This window comes from Trichinella spiralis (assembly GCF_000181795.1).
Source record: "Trichinella spiralis strain ISS 195 chromosome Unknown Scfld9, whole genome shotgun sequence".
Taxonomy (NCBI): Eukaryota; Metazoa; Nematoda; class Enoplea; order Trichinellida; family Trichinellidae; genus Trichinella; species Trichinella spiralis.
The window spans coordinates 6362412-6376525 of NW_003526948.1; the positions used below are offsets into that span (position 1 = coordinate 6362412).

The window sequence follows — 14114 nt, forward strand, 5'->3', positions numbered from 1 at the left end:
TTTGCGACACACACAGATGGGTCTACATTTTTAGGCCCAAATCTTTAGCATCATTCGAGTGTTGCTGTCAGAATTTAGCACTAGTTTAAAATTTGTTTTCTGTGTTGTATAGAAGAAAATTATTCATTCACGTGTAAATATTTTCGATGAGCTTTGGTTTTGCATTTAGATTTTTCATAATAGAGTGATTTTGCAAAAAAAAATATGCATGCAGTTGAGGCTATCAGCGGTCCGAAGGTAAGTTGGGCGGTTTAGTTGACTTTTCTTTTTCCAATCTTGAGTCGGTTTTTATACATTTTCCAAAACAGAGTCGTCTACTTGATTTCGCAATAGGTCGGTTGTAATGCGATAATCAAATTCGTCATTCGATATGAATTGTTTGGCATAGTGCAAATTATTAATGTAAGTTTTCTGTACGATATAAGCGGTAAGCTTTTTCAAATATTTTCTTGAAATATTGTGAAACATTATTGAAAAAGTCGTGTTTAAGATTTTAATTGTTGATAACAGATTGCAAAACTGTGGTATAGAACAGAATAAACTGTGCGTTTGTCCGGTCAGAAAAAAAATCCCGTATTTAATATGCATATTTGTTAATAATAAGCATTGTTGTATGACTATTATTCTGAATAATTATGAAGTTTTACAGTTCCATCTGTTGGTAATATTTGAATATGATGAAATTAGTGATTTATTGGTGAAAAATTCACCAATGCACGGCTTGAGGGGCGATTTATTGACTTGGTTCGACATGCGGCAGTTCAAAAGCAATACATTGTGCAATCTTCATGATTTGTAACTTTGTTATCTAACGAAATGCTGTTGTCAGTGAGCTGTTGCGTATATACTTTTCAAATGGTAGAGTTCTTTTGTCTTTTCATGCAGAATAGCCGTGTCTCATTGAATAAATCTCGGCGTCAAATTAGTTTTACTTTTTAATGATGCAGTAAGTTTTCTTTCTAATGAAATGAATAATCTTTAAATAATCATTTGTGATTTATCTAAAATCAAACTGACCATGCATTTCACTATCATGCGTGCTGTATTAGAATAACAAAGCAGAACCTAAAATGCAGTAGTAAAGGTAAATTGTTTTCATTAATTTAAGTGATAATTTGCATTTGAAACATGGGAAATTCTTTGAATTATTTGCATTGAAAATGTAAAAGAAAGATCATACTATTTTGATAAATGCTTGCATTTGCATACTAACTATATACGTATGAATGACGATATGTAGTTGGTTAACATGGACGGAAATTTACTTGGGAGCAATTAATATCAAGGTATTTTGCTGTGCCGTTGCTTGTTAAGTACAACATTCAGTGGCAAATAATGCTTATAAAAATTGCGTAGATGTTGAACACAAACTTTTTAAAATAATGTTTCATTTTTTCTTCAGCTTTATTTTTTTAGAGGAATACTTTATGGTTAGATTGAAGTATGCATCACATGTATAATTCTATTAACTGGAAGAGTGTAGTTTGATTTGAATCTTTTTTTACAGTTGAAGCGCATTTCCATTATTTATTAGTATGCAATACATTTAATTCAGGGTTAAATATTAAATTTTTTTGCCTCAGCATACGGCAGTCATTCTGTTTATTAAATCGACGATCACATTTCTGTTGCATATTGATATTTAAGATTTGGTATCAGATGATGTTTATCATTAGTAATATATTAGTAAAACTGACGACTAGCTCGTTTAGTTTGTTTGCGAATGATTCATCTATATAAAATTGTCTGATGGAAACTTCCTCTTTGACTTGAAGATATTGAGAACTTGAGCTATTTAAAATAGCTGCTAAAATGTGATAATGTGTTTAACAGCGTGTCATTTAGAGAAGGTTTGGCTAACGAAATAAATGTAAATAAATAAATATATATAATGTGTGTGCGTGTGTATTACGTGTACTTTGATTAAGCTTAGTGCATTGTTGAAGTGACAATTTTTGTTCGAAGTGCAGAATAAACAACTGTTTAGCGGTAGTTAATGAAATGATAATAAAGTTGGTAGTAATTGTTGCGATGTCAGTTAATAATTCATGCTGTGATGATATCTGTTGTCATTTTGTTGTTATATGTGTTCAGAGTTTGAGAAATTGGCGTTCCGCTTGAATTTCTATAATCTTTTCAAAATATTTAAAATGTAAATACAAAGAAAAAATTTATATTTCATCGAAATATTTATGAATTATTGAAATTGAAAGAAATTAAAAAATATTTTAGTGATAGATAAATTTCTTCTTTTTAAGTGTTGTTAATTTTATCTTTTTTTTTGAATTAAATATCATTTCAATTGTAGTAAATAAATAGTTTGTTACACAGAAATATCCGTATTGATATCAAGACGAGACTTGAATTTTGAAGTATTGAAAGTTACTTTTGAATAAGAATTTTCAGTTATAGATGCGTAAATTTCAGAAAAATTGCATTGTTAGTTTTCATATAGGATCGCAAATAAAATAAACTGGCATCAAATTATATATATATCGTTCGTTTAATATTTAATATTGCTGCTATTGATGATGATAATAAAAGTAATAGTAATAGCAATTATACTAATAAGAAATAATAGTTCTCTTTTCATTTTCTTCTCATATACGTTTCTGGCATTTACCGGCACTTGGCATGTCACTCCACTTATCAGTCAGCTGTTCGTAATTATTAGCGTTGGCATTAGCCATTGCCATTTAACCGGTCTGGATGATTCTTGCGTCGTTGTCAGTGGTGCTTTCTAGTAGCCGCCAGGTTAAGTTTCTTAGCTGGCTAACAATCTTAAATTTGCTCTCTCTCTCTCCTCCTTTTCCACGTGTTTTATAGAATTGGGTTTGGAAGAGTGAAGAGAGCGAAATGAATAGGCCATATGTGCAGGCGCGTTCGAATAATGACGACCGCTCATAAATTGTATGCAGCGGATTGATGAGCGTGTGGACATAGTCCATTTTGATCATAGCGTTAAGTGTGTGTTGTGTTCATTCACTGATTTACTGCCGCTTGATTCCATCGCTCTCTCTCTCCTTCTCTGTTGCTAATTCTCCTCACTAGCAGCTAGCTGGTTAGGCTGCTAACTTTCGCCGTGTCTCTCATTCATTGAACTCAACTGATTCGTTCGTTCATTCTCACACCAACTTGCTGCTCGCTTGCTTGATTCTTCTTCTTCTTCTTCTTTCATTCTCATTTCATCCACCAACTAACTACCGCTCCGCTGCTTGGAACGAACACGCTTTTCCAGCTTACTACTAGCTTGCTTCGTCGAACGACGACATTAAGCAGCAGACGTTAGTGGGGCCGTCGTTGGCTGTGGACGCTGCTAGTTGGTGCCGTGCATTTTGCTGATTTTTCGATTTTCTCTCTTGATTTCCCTTCGCAAAGCATAGCTGTTGGTCGTCGGATTTGCCGCCTGGGCGTCCAATTGTTTTGTTGCCAACAGAATCATTTTTCCCCTTTTCCATTTTCGTCCGTCGGTCATTTTTATCCCCCTCTTTTTCCCTCTCTTCACGGTAAGGCACAAAGAAGATTGCATTTATTATTTCATTTTATTGAACTTGAATCAATTTGAAAATCAGTTTATTTTCTAATTCTTATCGCATTACTTTAATGTTTTATTATTCAATTATCACTTTAATATTATTTATATGAACAAGAACAAAATATATATTATATATATATACATGTATTTTAATATTATTATTTTGTCCATTCTCGAAGTGAAAATTCTTTTTGTTATTTTTTTATCTCGACAATCAATATTAGAAAGTTTTTTCTTTTAATTTTTAAATTCAATTAATTTTCTCTTAAACTCTTTCTTATTATCATTTAATTGTTACACTGAAACATATGATAAAAGCACATGTAATGAAATGGAAATTTTCCTAACATGCTTAACTGGACATTTTTAATTCAATTTTTCTGATAATAATTATTTTAAAAATAAATCATATTTTTGAAATTGACGTTTTAGTTTTTCTGTAAAAGAAGATACTGAAACTGTTACGAACAATTTGATTAATTGGTGGTACAAATTGGCGGAACAGTATGAATTGTTTTTTATTCTTCATATTTTTTCTTGTACTGATTTTTTTAGTTTTGATGCAATTTTTCTACCGGTAATAGTTCAGCTTATTTGTATTTATGATTATATATTTAGAATGGAAAACAAACTATGAGATGTGTAAAACTAGCTCGATCATGTATGTATGTGCATGATCAATTTTAGCGTTGAATTGCCGAGGGGATTCTCAGCTTAGTGTAAATTTGAAAGCCATCATTATTATTATTATTTATCAGAAATAAGATGAGAAATAAAAATTGTTTCGTGATTTTTTTTAAACTGCTTTACATATCGCGTTCAAGTGCAAAAGCAGTGGCGTGTGTTTTTTCCCTTTAAGTTGCGGAAGTTTTAATTTTGATTTTTATTATTAACAACAATAACGATGATGACCACTGTGAAGAGATGTAGATGACGATGTTGAAAATTGTTTCATAAAAATTATTTCATATATATATATATCTGTGTAGAGATTTAAATATTCTATTGAACAAGAAGAAGAAAAAGAGTTGTTTATTGTTCGATTAGAAATTGTAAACGAATTGTGAAAGTCTGTTGTATAGTGTTGTTTGTTTGAGCTTATTGTGAAGATGATTTTCAGCATTCGAATCAGCAATGTTCGGTTTTTTTCCAGGCGAGATTTTGCACAAATTTTCCACAAATTCAATAATTGTACTTGCTAGTTTAATTTTTTTATATTGTTGTTTACTTTCTGTTTTCTTCTGAAAATTAGCATAATTTTTAGCTTGTTCCTTTTAGCCGGCAAAATTAGTGCTTGCTTGTGCTCCAATGCATTGAATACAGTTTTTGTCAGTGGTTTTTCATTTCTGTTTACACCATTGTACTTGTGTACACAAGGTGAACTGTTGCTCGGTAGTACATTTGACGTTGTACTGTAAAATTTGTAAAGTGTATAAAGAAGAAAAAAAGATTAAGTCCATGGGTGGTGGCAGGGATAATGGTGAAAGAAACTTCCAATCTTACGAAAAACTTAAATGTGCAATAATCACACTCTCATTAAGGTTGTTAATGAATATAATGATATCTTATTTAATGTTGTGATTTATTTTGCATTGTAAAGCTGTTTCACAAAAAAGTACATACTAGGATAGAACAGTTATTTTACATCTGTCCAAATTGTTAAATTGGACTGTAGATTTGTGGAGAAGAGATTGTCGTTTGTACAATGGTGTAGGAAATGGGAGGGAGAATTTTTTTTTCAATTATGTAGTGTTATTTTAATTAATTGGTTAATTAATGTTGTTGTTGTTGTTGTAATGTGGTTGCTTTTTGAAAAAGGTGAGAATATTTGACATAACCTTATAAAGATGTGAAGTAGTGACGATGATGTTCTGGTTGTTTGTTTGTTTGTTTACTTGGTTGGTTGGTTGGTTGGGTCAGTAGAAGTGGCTTTACTCTTCAGACACGGTGGAAAGCAGTTGAAAAATTTTTCAAATGCAGCTGTTATAAATTCGAACGCTGCGTTGTTTGTGATTGGCCAGCATTGAATTCTCTCTGGTCACGTGAACTTGTTTACGTTCTCCAAGTTCTGGTATGTTGTGTTATTTGGAAAAATTAATAATTAATAATAATTTGATTTTAATATTATATTGTGCCCTGTTTAGAATTAATTAAGGAAAATTGAATTTTTGAAGATGGAGTTTTCTTTTTATTCCCCATTTATTATTCATTATCTCATTTTTACCGATGAAATAATAAATGTGATGTGTGAAAAAGGGTGGAAATTGTGATGGATCGATTTGAGATTTTAATCCGTCAATGATGAACGATTGGTACAACAAGGCGACGGTCATCGTCATTTGGGTTGGTCGTTTTTCTTGCTATAAAATGCCCGCTCTGCTCGTGTCCCATTGACCGCAACAATTTTCTGACAATTCAAACTGCTCGTCAGGTTCAAGGCTAAATTATTCAACTTTCATACAAAACTGGTTCATTTTTAATTTAACATTAATAACAACAACGCAAACAAATTGGAAAATATTCAAATTTATTATTATTATTATTCGTAATTTATTTCCATATTTGAATATTACTGTACGTTTTTTTTGTTTTGTTTTATTTTTCTTCATTTCAAATTCTCTTCACTCATTTCACCAAACAACTACTGTTTATCATTCAATTTATCAGTTTATCTTTAAAAAAAGAAAATTTCTTTTTTTTAATGTAAAGTTACTTTTATTTTAATATGCTTAATTAATTTTTTTTTGTTAAATAATAAATGAAAAATTGATCGACTAATTGAAAGAAAGATTATTGGTTTAATTTTGCATTATAGAAGGGTGGGGCGATTGGTTGATTGCGTTCAGTTGGTCGATAGTTGTTGAAAATCTGCTGAACACAATGATAACGTGTAGAGAAAATTATGATTGAACAATGCTTAATAATAATAATGATGATGATGATGATGATGATGATAACAATAATAATAATAACAGTTGCTCATGGGCGTATTTTTAAAAACTCCTTTTCTACCACTTTCTCTGTGTGTATGTGTGTGGATACGTGTATCTGTGTCTGGTGCTTTCTGTTTGTACAACTAAACAAAATCAATATAAAAATTCCAATCCAGTTTGCTATCATCATCAAGCATGCAATAAAATTGGGAGAAAAAGTTTATTTGCTCATTATTCTTGTTTTATGGTCAATTTTTTTGTTACAATTGTAATGTCACGGTTATTTTTTTTTGTTTAATGAGAAAATTTATTTTATTATTATTAATTTTTTTTTATTCTTTGATTGTACGAAGAAAATTTAATTGAATTGAATTTGTCTAGAAAATGATTGCAGCCGGTACTTTTTACAGTATGAAAAATGTCAATTGTTTGATTGACATGTACGCATATTTTGTGGCGCAGTCAGACAAGCAAAAAAAAAACTATATTTTATTATTTTTATTTTTACCAACTTGATAATTTCGAAACAAAATTAATTAATGTCATTTCTGTTGTTTTTTTTAATTTTTTTTTCTGTCAGTTTTTTTTAAATATTATTATTATTATCCCACAAATGGGTGCTCGGAGATCCAACGGTTAACTGGGAACAACAGTTAGCCGTTTTTTTTTCTTATTTTGGTCGGGGGGGGGACGGTTAATTTGATTCAGTTGCGTCCACGTTGTCGTCAACAGCAATATTTGCAGAAAGCATTTTCGTTTTGCCATTCTCTCTGCTTGTCTTCTTCTGTCCGGTAACAGAGGATGATAAAAGAACACGTCGAATTTTGTAGAGTAAATATTATCCAATCGGATGAAGTTTGGGAAATTTTTTTTAATTTAAATAAACACCAGCTTCGAGTGTATTATAATGTTTGTTTTCTGCTTTTTTTCTCTATTTTTTTCACTTCATGCGTGTGCAAGTGTAAGTTTGCCTGTGCATGTGTTTGTGTATGTGTATGTATGCTGTTTGCATTTTACGTCATCATTTTATTATTATTATTATTATTATTATTATGTGCGGTTGTTAATTTACACACACTGCTGTGTATTGCACATTTCGACGACGAATTTTGCAAAGCGGAATATTTTTCATTTCGATGTTTTGTAATGTTTATTGAAAAATCAAAGAATTTGCTTGCTTTCTTCTTTGTGACAGACATTTCTGTGCAATTGGTTTTCCATTGCAATATTTTCATTTGTTGCCAAGTTAGTTAAGTGGGCAGCCGTATACTGTAATTAATTAAAATTGTTCGCATTGGCAACGGTTGAGTGTGTATATAACGTTGGGCAAGTAAGTTGCCGTGACGGTCGATGATGATTTGTTTGAGCTTTATACTGCTGCTGTTGTTTGCATTGATCTGCCGGAATTGTGCGTCATTTTTGACGACGACAAACTGCGCATGCTTGCACGCGCACGCAGCGCGCTCTCCTTTAAGGATCGAGGGAGGGGGAGGAGGGTTGAAGAAGAAAATTAATAATAATAATAATAATAATAATAGCAATAATGATCAAAGTGAAGATGTGATTTCGGGGCTGAATTGAGAATAATACTGTTGCTGATGTGGTTGTTGTTTTATGTATTTTTTAAATACGACATTTCGGAATGAACGACCTTGGCCGTTCGGTATTTGGGTTTTTGCAAAAATGTATTTATCTGTCGATGCTGTTCTCAGTGACGCGCTTGATTGCATTCAACTATAAATAATTACCCAATGCACACGATTGGCCAATAACGGTCGTGGTGATTGATATTGTTAATATGTGGGCGACACAGACGCTTGTTGATGTTCAGTTTGTGAAATAGTACTGCTATTTTTGCTCCTTTTAAAAAAAATATGTTTTCATTATCATCTTGTTTAACCATTTTCTAGGATACAAATCGACGTATGTTTTCGTTCTTTTATTCCATTCTTTCCACTACTCTATACATTTGCATTGTTATTTTAGTGAAACAGTTTTTTCCATTGGGTAAAATGCAAAAAATTAATAACTATTTTATATATATTATATTATATAGTTGTGTTTAGCTCAGTTTTTAGATGGAATGATTGATGGATATAATTTTTTGCACGTTGTATGTTCGTTGTTGATCTGTTATAATAGGTGGGTAGATGGGTGCGTGCATGTGCGCATCTCTTGTTTCTCGACAACCGGCTGGACGGTTGATCGACGAAAAGTAGCAACGTTTATAACAAATACCATAGCAGCACAGACCTAGTTCATTGTCGGTGACTGAGAAACCGGCTGCCTGCCTTGTCGTCTGCGATTATTATTATTAATATTGGCATATTTTATTCCAAAACAATGTATATGTATATGTATATACATTGGATTGAATGAATGGATATACAGGTGGATGGATGGATATTGAGAAAAAGAGAAATTGAGGGAGGAAAAGATAGGTAGGAGAGAAAAAGAGAGAACTGAAGAAAAGAAGAATACTTTCTTTAGTTTTATATGTACGTATATGGGAGTTTGTGTGTATTTCTGTGTGTCTTTGTTTCACTCTCTCTCTCTCTCTCTCGGTGTGTGTGCTTGTGTGCGTGTGTGTGTGTGCGCGAACGATGCAAATCAACATTGTGTATTTTTCGCTAATCTGGGCCTGATTGTCTGTATTCTTTGCTGATTATTGTCATTATCACTTGTCCAACAGTGTAGCCGATTGCCGGTGATGTTGTTGGTTTTGTCATCAGCGTTGTCGTTGCAATCATCCGATCGTGACGTAGAGCAGACAAGCATCATCGGGCGGTGGCAGCAGTGGTGGCCGTGGTGGCAGTGTTGATGCTCTTGCGAGTGTGGTGGCAGGCAACGCACATCTATTGCTCTTATTGCTTCTGCTGCTGTTGCTGAACTGCTTGCTCTTTTTTCTGTTGAACTCTACTGATCTAATACTACTACTACTACTACTACTACTACTACTATTATTACTGATTATTCACCACTGCTGAATGCAGTTAGTGCCAATATACTGCTGCTGCTGCTGATGCTTCTGCTCTGATGCTGCTGCTACTACTACTACTACTACTACTACTATTACTACTACTGCTGCTGCTATTGCTATTGCTGCTGCCACTACTACTACTAACTGTTATCATCATGACAGCAATAGCCACCAACTACTGCTACTATTATTACTACTACTGCTGAGGCGGTCTTTACTTAGAACTGTGCAGCTGTTCCAATGTGCGATTGCTTACTGCTGCCATACATCGATAAACAGCGGTCGCGCACGCGCGCGTATTTCAATTCTAATTCGCTGTTGTTCTGTCTGTCGTTAGCTGTGCTAAGCTTTTCTTTCTTTTTCTTTATTTCTTTATTCATTCACTCATTTAATCACTTATTTATTCATTTACCCTATAAATAAATAACTGCATACATGTATATATACATATATGTAGTTATTTATTTATTTAGAGGTATACATACATAAGCATTAATTTATCTATTGATTGCTATTATTATTTTTCATCATTTTATTTTTTTAGAGTTTATCTAATTATTCTTTTTATGTTTTGCACTTTCTTTTTTCCACGCGTACACACGTATACATAGATGGACACAAACGGATAAATACAAATACATATGCATACACACACATATATGTATATATGCATATATACATTCATTCATACACACACACACACACACACACACACACACACACACACACACACACACACGTATACATGCATATATGCATACGTACACGCATTCATACATACATATTTACACTCATACCCACATACACATATATGGAACTGTAAACACAGGCAGATCTTCTCTTTTTTAATCTGCTTTTATATATATTTTCACTTGGATTGTTTTTCCTCTTTTAATTCTCCATTTTACTTTTTCTTTCGGTTTTTTAAAACAATTGTTATAAATATCATTTTGCCTTTGGCATTGGTGATTTTGTAATGCCATACCAACGGTTAATTATCGACTGTCAGTGCTTTTAACGATATGTACTGGTCGTACGCTCGACGCGTGTGGTCCTCTGGAACTTTTTTTTGTACAATTACAATTATTGCTGCTAGTAGTTCTGCCACTGCTTCCATTGTTTCTATTACTACTGCTGTTACTACTACTACTACTATTAATTACCATTATTGCTACTGGTGTCGTTGCTGCTGCTGCTGCTGCTATTGCTGATGCTGCTGCTGCAGCAACTGCTGCTTCTACTATTGCTGCTGCTGCTGCTGCTGCTATTGCTACGGCTACTGCTATTGCTAGTGCGTCTGGTGTTGTTGTACAAACTGGAATCGTGAGAAAAAAATTGACAGCGACAGATTGACGACAAACAAAGTGAAAAGCAGTGTGTTCTGTACTGTTCTCTTTCTCATTCTGTCTGTCTCTTTCCCCTGCGTATGGGTGTGTATGTGTATGTGCGTGTATGTAAGTGAGTGTTTCCGTCCTTCTCTCTCTCTTTCTCTCTCTCATTTTCTTTATCTTTCTCTTAAATTATATGTATTTAATTTCTCTGCTTTTCTTTCTTTTGTTCTCTTCTTCAGCGTATGTGTGATTGTGTAAATATATCAGTGTACCTTTAAATTTTAAGCAGAGAAAAGGGATATCTGTTTGGTGGTGATTGATTCAGTTCAGTTTGTTGTTGTTGGATAAGATAAGAAAAGAGCATTTTTTCTCTTTGCAAACTAGAGAAACAAACAACAAGAAGATGATAATGATGAAGCAGAGCAAAAAAAGTCGAGAGAGAAAGGAGAGAGGGTGAATAATAATAATAATAATAAGTAATAATAATAAAATCATGATAATATTATTATTAATATTAATAATAAGAGTTCAGCGCTACGAGAGCGAGAAAAAACATTGCTTTGTTGATCGCTTGTCGTCATCGTAGTCGTCCCCGACTGATCCTTGTTTTATTTTTCATCTTACATCTTCCAGACAACAACGAGTGTAGTTTTTGATCAGCAGCACCGGCGATCATGATCGACGAGGCGGGTAGTTATTACGTCTGCACGGAAACTTCGCCGAGATGTTTCATTATTCAGAAGGTAAAGCAAAAAATATTATAACGTTATAAAAATAACATCTTCTTTATTCATGTGTTCCTTGTCATATTTGCAATCATTTGTCGTATCTTAATAATTTATTGTCGACTTTTATCTAGTTTTTTTTTGGTTTTTAAATAACTTTGCATTATAATTAATTAATTAATTAATTTAGTTTGACTTTAATATATTATTTTATGTTGTGTTTGTTGTGGGATTGTTTGATGTAAGTGGTAATGTGAATAAGAATGACAATGGTAGTAGAATTGGTTATTGCTTTTGCTGTTGCTGATCTTGTTCATGCGCGGTGTTATCGACCGTTGTTGTTGATGTGCATTGCATTGCGTGTGCGTTGTATGCGACGACGATTATAGCGCAGGAAGCCAGAAAAGAGTTGAACAAATTCGGATCGATTCTTCTTGCATTGCTGGCACGACGGTTAGCTTTCTGCGATCTCCGGCACAGGATGACAACGCGTGGGCACTGAAAATGACGGACAAGCAGAAATGAGCTCGCCGTTCACACGTACAGATAGATGAAAGACAACAATTATGCATCGCACGCACACACGCACGCACAACAACGACGATCACATTCGCGATGCGCAGGATCGTTTCTGTTCATTACTGTATTGTGAGGGTGTACTGTAACTGTGCGGGCGTCCATCGTTTTGGTCATGGGGGATTTACTTTTGAACAATGCGCAGAACGTTCGCTGATTGATTAGCTGCGCGCTGCTCAAACGGGGCGCTGCTTTTCATCGTTTCTGTAAACCCTTGTTCTCAACTGTTTGAAATTTGATCGACTTGTGCCTCTTTTTAATATATATATATTTGGTTGAATTGTGTTAAATCGTTTCAAAGTGTGCAATTTAGGCTTTTTTTTAAATTGAAATCGATCAGTTCTGTTAACAAAAAACCTTCATTAACTCAACGGTGCATCGTGACAAAAAAAAAGAAATTAACAACTGATTTATGTCTTTCACATCTCTTCAAACATGTTAATTTCTTCAGTTTATTTTTTATTTTATCAGTGACAAACTTGATTTATTGATGGTAAAATAGATGAAAGTTTGGGGCCGGTTGATTTTCATGAATACAAAAATAATCTGTTGTAACTTTTCCAACTTAGAATTGTAATTTGGTTTTCTTTGCTTTGTTAAAATTACAAATGGGGATAGCTTTAATGCGACTAGTGAGTGAATGAACGGTCAATCAGCATCCGATTTGTTAAAATAACAACACATGTATCTATTTGTATTCATTAGCGTGTAATTTAATTTTCTCTTTTTCCATCTTTTCACTTTCAAGTTCCAAAATAATAATAATAATAATAATAAAACTGTTCTTGATCATTCTGCCAAAATTTCGACAAATTATCAGTTTTAGCTTGTTGGGAAATTTTGTCATTTCTGAATTTTAACGATCAGTATTTTCATATTCAGTAGCAGTTCATTTTGTTAAAATTAGTCAGGATTCCTCATTTGGAATTCAACTGTATTTTTTATTGAAGGAAATAATGAATGGAAAAGGATAAAAAATATTTTAATTAAAAAAATTTCAAGTTTTCGATTTTCTATGATACATAGTGCAATGTTTCTCTTTTTCATTGTGACATAATAATAATAATAATAATAATAATAATTGCTATCATTTGCATTCGAAATTGACGTTGGTTCTTTGTCGTCGTATTATTGGTCAATTTTGAAAATTGATTATTAATTTTAACCATGCGTTCGTTTATTTAGCACGGACGATCTTCCACATGTATATTAATTTGATTCCCCTTTGCTGATAGTATTGTTTGTTTTGTTTTTTTTTGCTTAAACTTTTTCTTCAATAGTGCAGTGGTAGTAATTTTCTTTTTCAAAATCTCTCCTGCAGTGATAAGCATGTTATGGTAGAGTGATCAAAGCTACAGTATGCTTGTCATCGAAACTAGGCCATCGGCATTGTGTCGTTAGCTGCTGCGTTCCACTTTGCGCCTTGGCTGACGGCGAGCGCATGCTTCACACGAACCATCATTATTCATTCTTCTTCCATTGCACTTCATGTAACAAGTGTGTTAGGTCTTTTATCGATCACAGTATAGTTTGCATGTAGTAGTAGTAGTAGTAGTAGTTGCTGTTGTTGTTGTTGTTGTTGTTGTTGTTGATGATGATGATGATAATGTTGGCGTTTTGTTTATGAAAGAAATTTGTTTTTTTTAGCATTGCTTGTCCAATTGTTGAATATTTATTTATTTGTCGGTTGGGCTGAAGTTCGACGATCGTTTTCGGTTTTTCCACATTTACCAGACTCGAGTTTGAATGAGTGACGAAAGTGGAAGAGAGGTGAAAACAGTTTTTCTGAGCATGATATTGCGCGAGCACTTGCTGTTGATCAAACCGCAGTGCTCTTTATTTTGGTCATTAATCGATTTGATCAATCTCCGTATATAGATAGATATAAGTTGCAGATTAGTTTGTTGTTAGGAAATTGATTTCAAAATTCTGAAATTTCGTCCATTTTTAAAATTTGCTTTCAGTTTTTTCTTTTGTTCACTTCCTCTTCACGCATTTGTCTGTATTTTCAAGATAATTTCTGTTCCTAGTTGC

The 14114-nt window shown here is 33.2% G+C and overlaps 3 protein-coding genes across 3 annotated transcripts; 2 read left to right on the top strand and 1 right to left on the bottom strand.

The window, feature by feature from the left end:
- Nucleotides 1–204: 204 nt before the first annotated feature.
- On the top strand, nt 205–799 carry Tsp_10630 (putative two-component sensor histidine kinase PhoR). The gene is made up of 2 exons (XM_003372344.1): nt 205–237; nt 650–799. Exons 1-2 carry the CDS (start codon nt 205–207, stop codon nt 797–799), a joined length of 183 nt encoding a protein of 60 aa, XP_003372392.1.
- Nucleotides 800–10470: 9671 nt separating this feature from the next.
- Nucleotides 10471–10801, top strand: Tsp_10629 (threonine-rich inner membrane protein). The gene is made up of 2 exons (XM_003372345.1): nt 10471–10543; nt 10674–10801. Exons 1-2 carry the CDS (start codon nt 10471–10473, stop codon nt 10799–10801), a joined length of 201 nt encoding a protein of 66 aa, XP_003372393.1.
- A 988-nt stretch (nt 10802–11789) lies between these two features.
- Tsp_10628 (conserved hypothetical protein) lies at nt 11790–12197 on the bottom strand. Its single transcript, XM_003372346.1, has 2 exons — nt 12090–12197; nt 11790–12002 (listed from the first exon to the last, which is right to left on the bottom strand). Exons 1-2 carry the CDS (start codon nt 12195–12197, stop codon nt 11790–11792), a joined length of 321 nt encoding a protein of 106 aa, XP_003372394.1.
- Between the last annotated feature and the right edge of the window lie 1917 nt (nt 12198–14114).